This window comes from Pseudochaenichthys georgianus, chromosome 14 (genome assembly GCF_902827115.2).
Source record: "Pseudochaenichthys georgianus chromosome 14, fPseGeo1.2, whole genome shotgun sequence".
Lineage (NCBI taxonomy): Eukaryota > Metazoa > Chordata > Actinopteri > Perciformes > Channichthyidae > Pseudochaenichthys > Pseudochaenichthys georgianus.
Window position 1 is genome coordinate 29274701 of NC_047516.1, and position 17794 is coordinate 29292494.

A 17794-nucleotide genomic window follows, 5' to 3' on the forward strand; every position below is an offset into this window, starting at 1 on the left:
GTGTGCCAAACAGCGTGCGGAAAATATTAGAATCTGAGCTAATTACTGTCGGAAAATGTCTAGTGACGTGCGGGAGAGGAACACAGTGATAAATGCAAATTACGCTTCAATGTCTTGTTGTTCGGCTGAAGGACAGGCGGAAATGTGTGTGTGTTTTGGAAAAAAGAAAAACAAAAAGACGTGTGAAGCAGACTTGTAGGCTAGGTGGCAGCACGTGATGTCACATGGTAGCTCATAAATGTGACTAATAATTATTCTCATCTAGATTTAATTTTAAACGCCGTTTGATTTATGTTTCCTCATATAAGAAGACACACAATATGATGGATGTCCCTTAATAAAAAAAGACCAATAATATGATACGTTTGAAAGCCACATGCTGTTGGATATAAACATGTCAGTATCAGTTTGAGATGGGGCAGTGACCATCAATCACAGAACTCAAAAATATAAGATATATATGAGAAGACAAAAAAAGGAATATTAAGGAAATCAAATATCAATTGGTCGAACATTTTATTTCACTTCTGCATTTACCTGTTAAGCTATGGCATGTGTTGTTATCGTTTTAAGCTGTTTTCAAGCTTTTATCAGTGAACACTGTATGACATAATCTCCCTTTTCCTCTCCTGTCTTTTCTACAGGACCCCTCTGTTTTAACTGATATGGCTGCTGCAATGTGGAAGCCTAAATCACTGCACATGGGCTTGTGGATCTTCTTCCTGCTCGTCAACCTCCTTCCTGCAGCCAGGTACGACAACAACCTATTGTAGTTGCAAGTTGCAACACAGTCTCACTCCCTGATAGTCCAATAGCGACGCTTGGTCAGGGTCCTGTGGCGTGCAGTTGTGACGCACCGAGGCTCCTTCAGCTTCATAAACGGACGCAAAGAGCTTTCAACTGATTGCAATGTATTCCCATCGGCGGTGGTATTTGACGCTCAGGGAAGCATGTCGCACCATGTCGGCAGCTCTTAAAAGGCAATGTGAGCGTCCATTCCTGTTGGATAACGGAGAATTTCACACCCGTAAATAAGTATTCTCCTTACTGTCGATTGATTTTACAGTGATATCTGCACTATTCATCAACTCAAAAATAGTTTCCGGTCTATTCTGAGGCCCGATCTCTGTAGATAAATAAAGTCAGATGTGTAATATTTAATGCAGCCGTGCCATTTATTACAATGCATTTATTTGATGACTTTCAAAGAGTAAAGCAAGCACTGCTGAATAAAGTATGATTTTATCTTTTACGAAACGGTTTTTTCATATGGAAAACAATCGGAGGTCAACCAATCACAGAGCTTGAGGACTAATCACGGGGTTTGTCGAGCAAAGCGCATGGTGTAGTCTCAAACCATAGCTGAGGATTATGGGTAGTGTTGTGTCTTCGGCCATCCTAAACTCCGATACAACTATTGTACGCATTGTACACAATTTAAACAAATCAATGTTGTGTAATTAAGGATAATCTGGTGTTTTTCAGTTGATGAGTAGTGCAGATATCACTGTAAAATCAATCGACAGTAAAGAGAATACTTACTTCCGGGTGTAAAATTCTCCGTTATCCAATGGGTTGAAAGCTCTTTGCGTCCGTTTATGAAGCTGAAGGGGACTCTGTGCGTCACAACTGCACGTCAAAGGACTCTGACCAAGCGTCGCTATTGGACTAGTGTAGGTCACCTCTCAATCCCCCCCCCCGACTCTGTCCCTCCAGCTGATGTGCTTTGTATAATACTTTTAATAATCAGTCTCACTGCTGCAGCAGACACAGTCTAACGGCCCCTACACACGGCGGCGTACGTTGTCGCTTGCCGGCGGGCGGGGCTGAAACTCGACCAACAACCAATCACATGAATCTTCCGCCCCAGACACACAAGCACGCGGTTTGATTGGCTAGAGCTTGTACTGGCATATGATTCGAGGCGTCAAAAGTAGAACATTGCTCTACTTTTGCAGCGAGCACTGCGAGAGAAGCTACGCTTTGCTCCCACAATGCACTTCGGTGAATCGTGACGTCACCCCATTCAAAGTGAATGGGCAGAAGCGTTGAAGCGGCAACACACGCAGCCGTGTGTAGGGGCCGTAACAAACGCCATCAGAAGTTAAATCTATACTGTAAGCACAAAATCAAGAAGTTTTTTTCCGTTTTTACACAGAGAGATAGCATTATCTGTGACTTTGGCATATTTAATCATCCAAACCTCTTTATTGATCACAATTGGCTGTGAAAATCTTTTGTATTGAATTATCCATGCAAAAGGTGTATCCATTATTTACTGAAGTCTCAGGATTGAGACTTCCTGGACCACACTGTGCCTTTCACCCTTTTGGACAAGGTTTAAAATATCTCATCCCACCTTGTCATGATTAGGCCCAAAAGAGCAAACACAGAGTGAGGTCATGCTCTCATGGAAATGTAACTCGTACTCTGCACCGGTCTGAATTTCACTGACTGCTGAATTAATGTGCAATGTGCAGCACACCACAGCCCTGATGGTCCATTCACAGCATTCTACCCCCCCCCTGCATCCCGTGCACATTTCTTAGTTTGTGTGCTAGTCATCAAATAAATATATACAGGACAAATCTCTGGAATGTATAGAAGTAATTCTAACCACACTGCTTGTAATTTCAAACGAAGAGATTACATAGGTTGACATGTTGGCATTGATAAGGTGTTATGTTATGGTGGGTAGTGTAAATCACTTAAAGATTTTGCACGCTGTGAAAGGCGAACCTGGAAGAAGCAGGCAGGGAGAGAAATCAGAAGAGTGTGACAGGGATTAGCCCAGATGTATTTGTCATTGTGCCACTTGGCTCTCCTAGCTTGTTAGGCACACATAGAGTTAAAATGATATACATTAAATAGAAATGTGCGGTCGGAACACCATTGGTCCGGTACCGTTTTTCATGGTATGGGCTGGACACCTTGGTAGTATTGAAGGAAGTCCTAATGATAAGCTAGCCACATAGCTCGCTATCAACTGTGGGAAACCCTTTCTGTTCCAACTGAGGGTGTAGGAAAATCATTCTTAGCATTTAGTGCCATTTCAGCTAGGGTATTCAAAAATAAAAAACATAATTTTCCATGTTTTTTTTATTTAATCTGAATGATGGCTTGTTAAAGTATAAGAAAAATATTTTTGGTCAAGCTCAGGATATTATGTTTAAAAAGGCTTTTTTTTTTACCATCCCCAGTTACTGTGTCCACCCTATTACTGTGAAAAATAGTAACAGGGTGGACATTTTATGCTAAACTTGGCTATTGGTACATGTGTGATGATAATCAAGCTAGCACTTGGTGACAACAGAAACATATATTTGATAGATATATTCACCATATTTTCTAAATGTAAAATAAATGATCAGTTCCACTAAAAATGAGCATAACAGGGTGGACATGTTATGCTTTACCGCAACAGTTAAGTTCTTTAAAAACGTTACAAAAACGTTGAAGGAAGAACGCCTACACTCTGCTTCTTGAAGATGATTCTCCCACTCAAAATGTATCCTTCTTCTTGAGTCATACCAATAGTAGAATAGTAAAGGGGCGTGTCCAGGGGGATTCAAACAGGGGACACACACTTTTAAAAAAAAAATAGATTTGGTGAGGAATATTAGCAAAAGGGTTATAAAACAGTGACAAAAATGTAGAATTTGTTTGTATTTCTTTTTTTTACATCCGTTACAGAAGTTGAGCAAACACGGCAATTTGGCCTACTTGTGCTAAAATCTGAGTAACTATTTAGAATTTTTAATATCCTGGGTAAATATAAATAACATTGTTGTTTTATGGTAGAGGGGTATAAACATTTAAAACCAAGCTTTTAAAAAATAAGCATTAGACATTTTAAATACAAAATATATGATATAATGTGGTGGGGACAGAGATATCTGGCAGGTTAAATAGAGCGGCATATTAAAGAGACTCTGTTTGGTTGGTTGTAGTGTAGCAAAGGGCATTATGTATGAATGCAGCATAAGTGCTCGAGTTGACTGCCTGATCTAGCTCGCAGGCTTCGCCCCATTATTGGCAGAATGTTGCCAATACCCTGCCATAGTTTCAACATAACAATGCACAGTTGTCTTGGTTTGGTGGTGAATAAAGGCTTGCACAGAGCCTTGACTTCAACCCCATCCAACTCCATTGGGATGGATCCAAACGCTGACTTTGAGCCCGGCCTCATTACCCACCATCAGTGGCCGACCTCGCTGGTGACCTTGGGGCTGAACGGGATTCTCCCGACTCCCTGAAGCCTGCTTCCAACTGTTTTTGGGAAGCTTTCCCCGAAGGGTAGAGGCTGATGCAGCATATTAATGCCCCACTGTTTTTGGAATGAGATGTTTAGGTGTCCACATCTATCTGGATCAGACGTTTTCAAACTGTGAGGTGTGTGAAATAAAGAAGGAAGGAAGAAGAGGGCTGTAGTCTGTTTAAAAAAGGTATTCCTTCGTCCTAGAGTCGATCAAACAAGCAACTCAGCACATACTTAGATTCAATGTGACGAGCACTTTCTGAAAATATCATTGTTACCGACAAATCCTTATCACTCTAGAAATGGTTGGAGAAAAATGACATCTTTAAGTTTTCTTCAGTCTGAACTAGTAATAGTTGTCCATACATCCAAAAGCTAACAGCTAATTCGAACAACATCAATAGTACCCATTTTTCATTCTAACTTGATGCATGTGTGAATAAAACCCACAGAACGTCAAACATAAAGGATATATAAATATATACATCATACCTAACAAATTGTTTATTAATTTGTGTCTCTTTTATAGGAACAATTAATTTACAACATCCAATACGAAGGTTTATCTGAAACAAGCTCAAATACCATAATGAACTTAATCCATCAATTATTATTGTTGTTATTATTGTAATTTAAATAAAATGTTATACCCGGAAAATCAAATACAGTGAAACTAAATCACAGGTTTGAAGGGATTTATGTGGAGGGAAGTCTTAGTCCAGTGGCAGGTGATATAACTGTGCGCACGCCAGAAGTAAAGGGCGTTGTTTATGGTGAAGCTGGAGTGAACGAGGACATCCCAACTCATAACTGAGGACTCCTCTGTCCTCGCGTCTCTTCCTTGTGTCTTAGCTCCGCCTCCGTAAGACGCGAGTGAGGGAAAGGAGGAGGCAAAATTATCATTTGGGATGAACCTTGAATTGTTGGTAAAGACATTTTGAGGTTATATAAACTAAAATGTACAACAAACATGTTGTAGTATCGCGTGACAACACCACTGTTCTAACTTCTACTTTCACATTTGCATTTACAGATAACATTTCTAAAGAGAAAATTCATAGCATAGCAATTCAAGCCTGACCTTTTGGTTTTGCGGTATGCGTGAGGCCGGAGAAGATTGATGATATACATATTGGCATTAGCATTCAGGATGTTAATGATCATGGAAAGTCATTAGATGTGATGAGAGCAGCAGTTAATAATGGAAATAGTGTGGACACATTCAGAGACAGAAGATTGTCATCACAACATTTCCAGCAGGGCCTGATCGGTAAATGCAATTCATTATGCATGGGCCTAACACAGCATGTGACAAGGCTTTTCACAAATGTTAATCCTTTTGGAATTACTTGAGACATGATGTAGTGCACATATGCAAAACACTGGCACAGCAGTCTACACTTCACACATGTATTCAGTTTAACCTGTACTAAATCAGAACATGCCTGAGTTCATTTGAGGGAAAGACATTATCGTGCTGCTTCTCGAGAAATCTGAAACAAACATGGAGTTCCTCTCGGAAATGTACGTCTAAAAGTGAAAGTAGACATTAATTGTCCATCAAAGTTGAAGTTGCTAGAGTTTGGAAATAATCCTCAGAACGTCGGCTTGCACATGTTCCCAGAATATCTGCCACCTCCCTGATGCTATCTGCGGGCTCCAAATCAGCTTTACTACAGTCGAGGCAGGAGACTTTCCAGATGGATTAAGGAGTAACAGACAAATCCTCCCTATAAGGGTCTGTCATTCTGCTCATCACCTAATTTCCTAATTTCCAGCACACTGCGAGACAGGGCTGATTAAGCTATTATTCGCAAGAATCCATGTATTACATATGAATGAGAAGGGCTGTTTTTATTTCTATTCGGCGAAGGGCTTTAGCTCCTTTAGCTCCTTTAGCTCCTTTAGCTCCTTTAGCTCCTTTAGCTCGACTCGCTTCCAACCCCCCGCCCTTCCCCTTCTCCAGTCAACACCTAACAAGTGTGGACACCCGGGCTGTCTTGTTGTCTATTTTGTTTGTTATCCATCGACGAGCTGCTGGATAACGTGTCACATAATCAATAGCTATAAGGATGAGAGTGCTATAGCTATGTACACTTTGCTTATGGATTGAAGTGAAGTTGCCAAGGTTCCCCTTGCTTTCTCACCCCATCTCTTGCATGAATAATTCAAAGCGTGGCAGAGAGGGGCATCACTTTGAGAGGCGACCTGGTCAACAGATAACATTCTGTTTCTGTAGTGTTGTCAAGGTTAATGTGTCACAGGTCTGTACAAGGGCAATGTATTCCTGGCTGAGGCACTTTGCTGATTGAATGACCGGGCACATTATTCCTACTTGAAGCCAAAAGTAAAGAAAGTCAAAGTTTACGAGATGTAACTAATATTAAAGGGGAAATGATGGGTGAAAATGTGCAACCTGCCTCACTTAACGACACATAAACAACAATTATATGCATTACATTTAATGAAGTTACATATTTTTAACAGCAAGCTTTACTGCAAAGGGTCACTGTAGAATTAAACCCTTTTTTGTATTATTAATATATGTCCACAAAGTACGAGAGCCTGATATATTCATCGACAATATTGGAAACTGCATGCACACAAAATATATTCAGGTAGAGTACAGTAGGTCAAAGTGATACCAGAAAGAGGTTCTATAAGATCTACTAGAGGCTCAAAATAAATGGCTGATTTAAAAAATGTAACCTTGGTTTCCACTTACAAATATAAGCGGTTTGGATAAAAGTTTGTGAAGCTTATGAGTATGAGCTTGAGTAATTGGAATGAAGAATAAACCTTTGAATATATTATTAATTAAATGAAAAAATCATGAAAATGTAGTATTCTAAAGTTGTATCCTTTTTTGTTTTGTTACAGTAATTATGTTTGAACCTTTATAATAATAATAATGGGTTCCATTTATAAAGCACTTCATATTTGAATTCAAATCCCGAAGTGCTACAAGTAGTGAGCATGAACAGTATAAATAAACATTACACAACACGGTAGAATTAATTAAAAAAAAAAAAAAAAAAAAAAAAAAAAATTGATCTGTTTGGCAATTAGTTCCTTTCAATACTCCTGGAAACCTACTAATCAAAAACGTTGACTTCTTAGAGATATAATGCAAGTAGCAGCAGTAGTGTAATGGGAAACTAGTGTCCCAAATTCTTTAGAAATGTCATTGATCTGCTCACTAATTACATTTGAGCCTGCCCGGCGCTGAGGGAGGGCCAGGCCCTCCCATTTGACATTCCTGCCCTCCTCCAATTAACACGTTTTTTTTTATTATTTATCACATTTAAAAAATATGTATTTTTTTAAATAAACTCTGAACTTTTATGCTACGATGTATGTGATGTCAGATAGTAACTAAAAAAAAAACCGCAGGCTACGTCAAATAAATTCATGTGTCTGTTGTGATTTGTCCACATTTAGACCAATCACAGCATCACACTCTATTCTGAATTTGTTTATTGCTTATTGTGCATTCTGTAAACTCCCATTTCTGTTTGAATTACAAAATGGACATCAGAAATTGGCTTAAAATGTCTAAGGATTTATTAAAACGAAATAGCGATGAAAGAACTGCAGTCGATGCAGCTGCTGGCGACCCTGCACCTGCCGTTGCAGCAGCACGCCTTAATGTCACAAGCTTGACCTCGGCAAACCCCGGGGCTGAGTTAGCGAGCCTTGACTCATCAAGGCGGCCGCCACCAACGCTGTCCTCCGAGGCACAGCTCCTTGTGCCCCTACCATCACCACCTGCATTGCCACACCCTGTACCACACCCGCCAGCAGCAGCAGCGGCAGCATCCTCCTCCTCCTGCTCCGTGGCGGTTCCTCCACTACAGACGCTACCTCGCAGCACATCAACAGGTACTTTTGGGCCAGCAACCGCTCAAAGACCAACAGCCCCAGATGATCTTGGGGTCAATAAACCCAACCAGGTGAAACTGGATCGTTATCCAGGCAGATTGTTTTCAGGGAAGAAGCGCACTTTTGCCACTGCATGGTACAACAACAGACCATGGCTTGAATATTCGTTAAAAGCAGACGCAGCCTTTTGTTTCCCCCTGTAGACAGTTTAAAGTAAATACGTCTTTATCTGATGCGGCTTTTACTGTCAAAGGTTTTTGCGACTGGAAACACGCAGACTGATAAAGGACTGCTAAGGCATGCCGCATCAAAAGAACACATTTCATGTGAGAGTTTGTGGAGAGAGAGACAGATACGCGAGGAAACAAATAAGGAAATTAGTACTTTGGTGCAGATCAGCTGGCACGGAACCGTTATTACGTCAGCTGTCGTTGATAGTATAGCTTGTTTAAGGGTCAACCAACTCCCTCTCAGAGGTGACCACGATTCACTCCACAGCATGTCCGAGTCAGGCAGTGGGCTCTTCCTATCGCCGTTTGAGTATACGCTGCAGTACAAAGATGCAGAGTTGGCCAAAATAATGTTCCAAGTTAGCTCGGCAGTGCATAGGAAAATAAACCATGCCCAAGGCGGGCTAAACAGTTCATCGTCTCCGTCTCTACTATTTATCTCCGAGTGCAACGATGAGGAAGCTGCCATCCTTAACCAGTGTGCCTTGCTCGTGATTTACCAGTGTCTGTGCTGCCACGCACACAATGTTTCAAAAGTGGTTTCTATGTTGCCCTTTATTTGTGTATGTATTTGCGATAAGTGTGCGTCTTTACGCAATGCCGTTGGCCTTGCTGTTTGATATATATTGTGCCGCAGCACATGACGGTTTTGTGTGCCCTCCCATGAAAACCATATGCCCTCCCTTTAGATTTGTTCTGGCGCCGGGTCTGGATTTGAGTTCCAGTAAATGTTCTATTGATATAGTCAGTGTTGGGAAAGTTCACTTTCTACATGAACTAGTTCAGTTCACAGTTCACAAATTTTAAAATGAACTAGTTCAGTTCATAGTTCATAGTTCAAAATGTTGAACTAAAGTTCATGGTTTCAAAAATGAACTAATTTATAGTTTATAGTTCTTTTTTCAATACGTTGCTGCGAGCTATTATTTGTCTCCTGTACGATGTTAATGGGATTTGGGTGGTAGTGGATCTGTTTTGGCTCTCTTTTTTATTCGCCACTCACACATACCGTGAAAGGCTAGTCGTGTGCTTATTCTCAATGTGCCGTTTAAGGTTTGTTGTCGACGCCGTCGATGTACGGACTTGCTTTTTCAAACCGGGCGGACACAGTTTACAGGCAAACGTTTGATTTTTTCCGTCTGAGTCAGTACTGACTTTAACGTAAAACTCGTTTAAATGCTCATACGCCGACGCCGGAGAGCAGGGGTGGGGAACCTTTTTCCTCTCAATGGCCATTTCAATTTTTACAATATCCTCAGAGGGCCGTACAAGTTATTGACCTCTGCTTAAAAAAACTAAAATCACAGCGCATTCATTTCATTCTGTGCAAAGAAAAAGCAACCTCTTAATCCAGATATCTCACCATGACTCGCGTATGCATGCACGTGCAGGGTGTGGCGTGCTCCCCTGGGAAGATTTTTTTTAAATGTTGAAGTTAAACATCTGGTGCACTTTGAGAGCAACATTAGGAGATCTATGGACACATCTCTCAACACCCAAACACAACTGTAAACAGATTTTCTTTTAATTTATGGATATTTGACAAATCACTCCCCTTTCAAACTGTATTCTTCTTTATTAATAACTGTCATATAGTATTTTATACCTGTTTACTTTATTCTCTTATTTTTTTTATAACTATAATGATCATATAAAGATGTGCCTTTACCTCACTGGTTGTAGAAAAAGCTTCTTATATCCGTTAGCATAGCTAGCTAACCAGATGCTAATGATAACAACACAGTTATTGACTGTCTGATCAGTATGACAGATGAGCAGATCGCCACTGGGCTTTCAACTAAAGACACAGACACGCAGAAACTGCGGCATGTGTATGGATCTATCGGTACTGCAATTTCTGAAGTGCTGGAGTGGCTTTCTGGTGCTCTCCGTCAGAACTGCACCCCTGTCAGTCGAGACATATACCACGTGATGACACGTTAGGCTCGTGTTGTGTTCAAGGACCCTGACCTTGGCCAGGAAAAACAGGCACTCGCTTGTTTAATTTTTTTGCGGTCTAGATTTCTTTAATTTTTTTATTTTTTGCGTGTGTTTATAAATTACCTCGAGGGCCGTACCAAATTGTCTCGCGGGCCGTATACGGCCCGGAGGCCGGAGATTCCCCACCCCTACCATAGAGTCTCAATCTGAGCGAGTGCTGCTCCAGCTGCTCTCGGCTTCGTCCATACTAATTCATTCATTCATTCAATGCTCGCCGGTTCCGCGGCTCCACATTGTTTGTTGTGAGGAGTCACAGGCAGCTTGCTGTTGCCAGATTGGGTGGTTTTCCGCATTATTTTGAAGCCTGTTTACTGTGTGTTTTAACTGGGATTTCGGCTGAAAGGCATATGAAATCTGGCACACTTTTGAACGCCGTTATATAATACAGTGCTGAGAATGAACGCACTTTTGAACGCCGTTATACAGCGCTGAGAATGAACGCGTTCTCAATTACGTTCATCTAGCGGAAATACAGTACGTTCAGTTCACGTTCGCCCAAAATATGAACGCGTTCATGAACGATCGTTCATTGAACGCGTTCAGGTACATCACTGGATATAGTGAACTTCCCTGCAATGATCTTCAGTAACCAATTAGTGGACATCTCCATCAGCAGTGTTGTGCTAGTTACTGAAAACCAGTAACTAGTTACCATTACTAGTTACTTCATTTCAAAAGTAACTCAGTTACTTTACTGATTACTTACACCAAAAAGTAATGCGTTACTGTGAAAAGTAACGTTTTAGTTACTTAAAAAAGGGCTCCCATTATATTAATGCCCTTATAGCCTTCATTTCAGTACTGTTATTGCATTGGAGAATAATACAATCTGTTGATCAACTTGACATGCATTATATGCAATCTGGATAGCATCGATATTAGCTGGCTTTATATGTTTGTATATTCTTTCTCCAGGTAGTTGGAAAAAGTTTTCCGTTTCATATGCCGTGTGCCGCCCGGACATGCTATCATGCTAACTAGCTCCCTGAAAGCGACTTTTCCCTGGCTAGCAGTCCCTTAAAATCTAGCCGCTGTTGCTTAGGTGCAGGTGGAGTGGAGTGGCGTCGGCTGAGTCTCTGTGGTCTTAGCTACTAGCTTCGTCCCAGCATGTTGTTTTTGCAGATGTTTTAAGAGATTTGAATCACTGGTTTGGGCAGTAGATAGGTTCTTTGACCCGCCAGGACACAACTCACATTCAACTAAAATGTTCTTTCTTTGTGCTCGACAAAAGTGAAATAGTGAGAATATCTCCAGGTGGAGAAACTAGACTTGAGCTCCGCCGCCGCCGCCATGATAGTCTTGTTAGTAAACAACACAAACACGCCCACAGCCCGTCTCCGCATGTGACACAGGAAGTATCTAAGTACATTTACTCAAGTACTGTACTCAAGTACTGTACTTAAGTACAGTTCTCATCTCTGTTCACCTGGCTGTTGACTATATAAAAAAACTAACGGAGTAACGCACCATGTAGTAACGTTAAGAGAGTTACTGAATTTAAAAAGTAATGCGTTAGAGTACTAGTTACTGCCAAAAATAACGGCTTTACAGTTACTTTGTAACGCGTTAGTCCCAACACTGCCCATCAGGCACCAATCGAAATTAATCTGAAATGGATTTTCCAGAAGGCGTCTGCACATTGGGCACGGACCACTAAGTCATGGGAACACTCATTGCACTTAACATCTGACACCTCCGAAGGGACCCCAAAAATATTAACAGAACATGAGATTGGTTTGGTTGATCCAACGTAGCTCAATCCGTATCTTGTGCTCGATGCTGCCTATTTATGATGTTTCATTTATTCTTATTTTCCTCCCTTTAAGGGAAATGGCTCTGACTCACTTTCCACATCCCATATATTTCGCCACCGGCAACATCCGCCCCCGACTCTTTCTAAAGTTAAATCTGTGTCTGAGGTAACGCTATGGATAACCAGTCCATTCAATACGGATTAAAAACCCTTCCACCTAACAGTACCTTTGAAAATGTTGCACAGACGGGCTCAAAGTGTTTGAAATGGAAAGTGTAGGTGTGAAGTTGATCAACGAAAAAAAAAAGATTTATAGGGTCATTTCATGTAGCTAGATACAAGTTTGTGTTGCTGTTAGCGAAACAAATACATTTGATTGCAATCCTTACTAACTGCATTACCCCCACTCCTTTCACTGCAATGTCTTTTTAGTTGAAAACTACTCGAAGCTACTAGAATATTCATCCCAATCATGGACTGAAAACCAACACTTTCCAAAAGTTGGATCATAAAACGTAAAAACACAGAAGCTGTGCAGTAATAAAGGAATCTAATATCACACAAACCAGCTGTGCTGCATATTTTAACAGCTTAAAAATGTGTCAGATTGCTTTGGCAATTTATCAAACAGCTTTTTGTAGAAGAGTCAGTTTAATCATTCCTATAGGGTGGACGGTTGAGATTCTCCACTCCATTTTGGCACAGTAAGGAAAGTCGATGCTGGGGTTTTAGTTTCCTGGAAAGAACCAAGATAACCACAAGATCCATGCACTTAAATGCAATCATGTTAATAAGCAACTATCACAGATTCATGGTATTGATGTAAGGCTCGTCCTTTTTGTCCAACTAATCAAACATGTTTGGTTTCAGTTAAAGAGGAAAAAGTGGAATAAGATGAATGCAAACTGAGCAGAGGGCCACATATTGGTAGGCCTTGTAGAGTGATTGTATTCAAGATAGTGTAGTTTGGAATAAGGTGGATACATTAATCCAAGTAGTCAGAAGGCATGTGAGACTTGGAGGACTGCGTTGGTCTGGTTTATTAGGTTTTTTTTGGCGGATTGAAGAAATGTTTTGGAGGTACCCATTAATCCTCATCTGCAATACTGAGAGAAAAGGAAGAAAACTGCTCGGGTTTTTTTTTTTAATACATGACAGTAGACACTGTTGAGTGTGTTTGATTAATTAACATATCATGGCCCAGTATTAACAATAAAGCTTTATTTGCAGAACATGCATTACATTTTCCGTTCTGTACATCACTAATAAATGCATTCTTCAGCACACCGGGAGACAGGTAAAAGACACATTTCTAGGGATTTATTTGTTTCCGCATTCAAAATAGAAGGCTGCATATAAAATGATAGTATGAAAAAACAACCTACATAAAGAAAAGCTTTCAATTCCTCATATTATTCTCGTTTTGATCCGAAATCCTTTTTTTCCTTTGAAACTTGTCCGAATGAATAATTAGGAAGTAAACAAAGGAGTCTAATCGAGGCGCGGGGGGGGGGATAAACCCCCTGTGGAGGGTACTTTGGGATCTGAGCCTTTACAAACCATTTACATGTACTATATAACTATAACACTATATTGTGCACTATTGTTCATTTTGAATGAAATAGAATACAATACATGTGTTCTGATTATATACAACACACTAGAAGAAGGGTATAAACCCCAAAAAGCATTATAGGGCCTCTTTATGCTACATTATATATTAAAATTCTTAGGCATACAAATAAAGAAGACGTGGAAGACCAGGTAACAGCAGTGCTGCCGTTAGATTCCTGTGATTGCATTACTTCACCGTTTGTACTTGTACCTGAAGCTCCACCACCTTCCTCCGAGGTATCCCAGGTGGAGGTGCAATGTGTACTGCTAGGTTGTCATATTGGTGTCTTAACATGTTGCCTCGAGTCACAATGTGGGAAATGTAGATGCCAGGCTTTGAGAAGGAAGAAGATCCACTGGGATGAGATGATGTTTCTGCTGCGATTGATTGATTTTACAATGCAAAAATGGACGCATACTTGACCTACTATGATGTTTCGTATTTTCATTATTAACTGAAATAATATGTTGACAACATTAATCTTGGGAATCAGTTCTCAAACAAAAAGGAAAGCGCTTCATAATATCAATTTCGCGTCTCTAAGAATGCTTTTTTATGTGTTATTGAACTGAATTGAATGTGGTATTGGCAGGCAATATGAGGATACTATCTTGTCGTTTTAGGAATCAAATATGTTATCCCATCACAAATGTGTTAAGTGTTTGGCAAATGTTACATTATTGCCTTTTATAATTCCTGGATTGATATTGAGATTCCATTATGTTGAGTGTGTTCCACAACCTGAGAACTGTGGTGGTGAGGCTGTGTGTGTGGAAGGTCATCTGAATGTCCTTAGTGTCCCAATGTGGCTGGCATGCTGAACATACTGCTGCGAGGGACACGCTTTTACTGCAGAGGCTAATCTCGCAACACCTCAATAAATTAAGTTTAAGCACCTTTATATGGAATGTGTTCATGTAAACATTTGCTATAAAATTGCACATATTTCCCCTCATATCCATAAATACACACTTCCACATATTTATTTATATTAGAGCACACCTGTCAGCAATTTGCACGAGGAAGCAGGAAAATGTACATCTCCTTATTGGTTGTAAAAAGTCATTTCAGCTGGAGTCAGCAAACAAAGAGAGAAATCAAGTTAAGGGTGTGATACCGAGCTGGAAAAATATGAAAGCATAACACGGCTGACAGCGCTGTGAGCGATCAGAATGAAGAGCTTTAATATCAACAGCCTCTTGTTTCACAAAACACCAAACGCCATGACATACGCAGCCAGATGGGCCATGCAGATGTTGGCAATAAAACCCAGCAAGACCCTGCTGTGCGTGTCCTTTACCTGTGGCTTCAGGATCACTAAATCAAGGCACTTTAGGTAATATACACAGGAAATGTACGCTTTCTCCCTAGCTGGGGAATTACATGGAGTGCAGTCTGGCCTGTGTGACCAGGATTTATGCACGTCCCTATTTGATGTATTGGATTCTGTTGGCACCCTCTCCACTAGCTGAAAGAACGCTGTATTCCTTGGAAATCGTAATGAGATTTTGAATTTAGAAAAGGGTCGAATGTCAGGCTAGCGAGTTGTTTTTTTAATCTAGCTTTCCTTTGGCTTTATAGGACATTATTTACCATATAAACTCATCTGGATCTGTCCTCTTCCAAGAAAAATAACCATATATTTTAAAGAGTCAGCCTTAAAGCGCTTCATGCTATGGAGTACAGTTATAAATGATCTCTTCATTGCTGTTGATGCAGGTGATTGCGCTTTTGTAATCCCTGTAGATATCAGTGCGGCGTGTGACAGCGAGAGCGCGGCTTTCTTCTGAAAAAGTATAGGTTGGTGTCACAGTCGTGGATATCACACGTTTCAGATCATATATTTATGTTCGATCATTTCCTGCTGCTGTAGGAAGGCCGTTGTACTATCATTGGCGTGCTGCTTTTTTATCTGTTTCCTCTTGCAAAACGTATGTCCTCTAATCACAGTTACATCATGTTTTTAATAGGTTTGTTACTTTGTAAAATGTTTAATGAATTAGTTTGATTAAACCTTGCTGCTCATCTATTCATTGGGCCTGGACTGCATTTTCTCATTAGGTTCAAATAATTGTTTGCAATGCTATGATTGGAACACTGAACCTAGCCGACTTGCCTCATTTTTCAAATAACATTCCTTCAGGTTTTCATTTTGTATATACGCCGAGCCGTACAGATGATAGGTCAGCATTCATCTTGGCAGTCTGAACAGACACCACTAAGACATTGCTATGCCCTCCCACTGACCTTGGTTGTCATGGCAGTGAATTAAAGCTAATCAAAAGATCAAGGACAACAACCAAGGCGAAAACTGTTGAAAATCCAACATCAAAAAAAGACAGAGGCTGTTAGAGCAGTGGATTGGGAAATTGAGACTGTGTGTGGGAGGGAAAAGACCGGGTGAATTGAATAAGAAAAGGATCCATTGCAGGAGTAATTACACAGCCGTGAAGTTAAAATAAAGACAAGAATATGAACTTCAAATTACTGTACATTTCAGTCATTACCATATATACACGTAGGATTTCTTGGTGTATGACAGACATGTGAGTGTTAACACTGGCAATATACTGGTGTAGACTATACAAAATATAATGTTGGCAGCATGCAGTGCCTGTGCAAAACAACGCTTATTTGGATTGTCATAATGCTTGGCTTGGTGTAATGCCGCTTGCAGCTTTCTAGAGAAATCGCTCAAACAAACACCTTCATTCTCGATGGGGTCGGCCAAGAAGTGAAGAAAGAAACCAAACGTTCCATTTCGATATGAATTAACCAACAGGTACGTTTTAATGCACACAGAACATACCAGTGATATGTAAAGCATATATACTGAACAAAAATATAAATGCAACACTTTTGTTTTTGCTCCCATTTTTCATGAGATGAACTCAGATCTAAAACATTTTCTATATACACAAAATAACCATTTCTCTCAAATATTGTTCACAAATCTGAAAAAAAAAAATCTATGATTCTCCTTTGCCGAGATAATCCATCCCACCTCACAGGTGTGGCATATCAAGATGCTGATTAGACAGCATGATTATTGCACAGGATGGCCACAATAAAAGGCCACTCTAAAAGGCGTTTCAGAGAATGTGGCAGTACATCCAACCGGCCTCACAACCGCAGACCACGTGTAACCACACCAGCCCAGGACCTCCACATCCAGCATGTTCACCTCCTAGATCGTCTGAGACCAGCCACTCGGACAGCTGCTGCAACAATCGGTTTGCATAACCAAAGAATTTCTGCACAAATTGTCAGAAACCGTCTCAGGGAAGCTCATCTGCATGCTCGTCGTCCTCATCGGGGTCTCGACCTGACTCCGGTTCGTCGTCGTAACCGACTTGAGTGGGCAAATGCTCACATTCGATGGCGTCTGGCACGTTGGAGAGGTGTTCTCTTCACGGATTAATCCCGGTTTTCACTGTTCAGGGCAGATGGCAGACAGCGTGTGTGGCGTCGTGTGGGTGAGAGGTTTTCTGATGTCAATGTTGTGAATCGAGTGGCCCATGGTGGTGGTGGGGTTATGGTATGGGCAGGCGTATGTTATGGACGACGAACACAGGTGCATTTTATTGATGGCATTGTGAATGCACAGAGATACCGTGACGAGATCCTGAGGCCCATTGTTGTGCCATTCATCCACGACCATCACCTCATGTTGCAGCATGATAATGCACGGCCCCATGTTGCAAGGATCTGTACACGATTCCTGGAGGCTGAAAACATCCCAGTTCTTGCATGGCCAGCATACTCACCGGACATGTGAGGGATGCTCTGGATCGGCGTATACGACAGCGTGTTCCAGTTCCTGCCAATATCCAGCAACTTGGCACAGCCATTGAAGAGGAGTGGACCAACATTCCACAGGCCACAATCAACAACCTGATCAACTCTATGCGAAGGAGATGTGTTGCACTGCGTGAGGCAAATGGTGGTCACGTCAGATACTGACTGGTTTTCGGACCCCCCCCAGACACCCCCAATAAAGCAAAACTGCACGTTTCAGAGTGGCCTTTTATTGTGGCCAGCCTAAGGCACACCTG

The 17794-nt window shown here is 41.0% G+C and overlaps 1 protein-coding gene across 2 annotated transcripts in view; it reads left to right on the forward strand.

The window, feature by feature from the left end:
• Positions 1-17794, forward strand: part of gabra3 (gamma-aminobutyric acid type A receptor subunit alpha3) — a 175453-nt gene that overhangs the window by 74100 nt on the left and 83559 nt on the right. For both annotated transcript variants that reach the window (XM_034099567.1, XM_034099568.1), the window contains exon 2: positions 645-751. In XM_034099567.1, the coding sequence (XP_033955458.1) occupies positions 666-751 (86 nt within the window). In that variant the 5' untranslated portion in view covers positions 645-665. The remainder of the gene's footprint in view (positions 1-644; positions 752-17794) is intronic.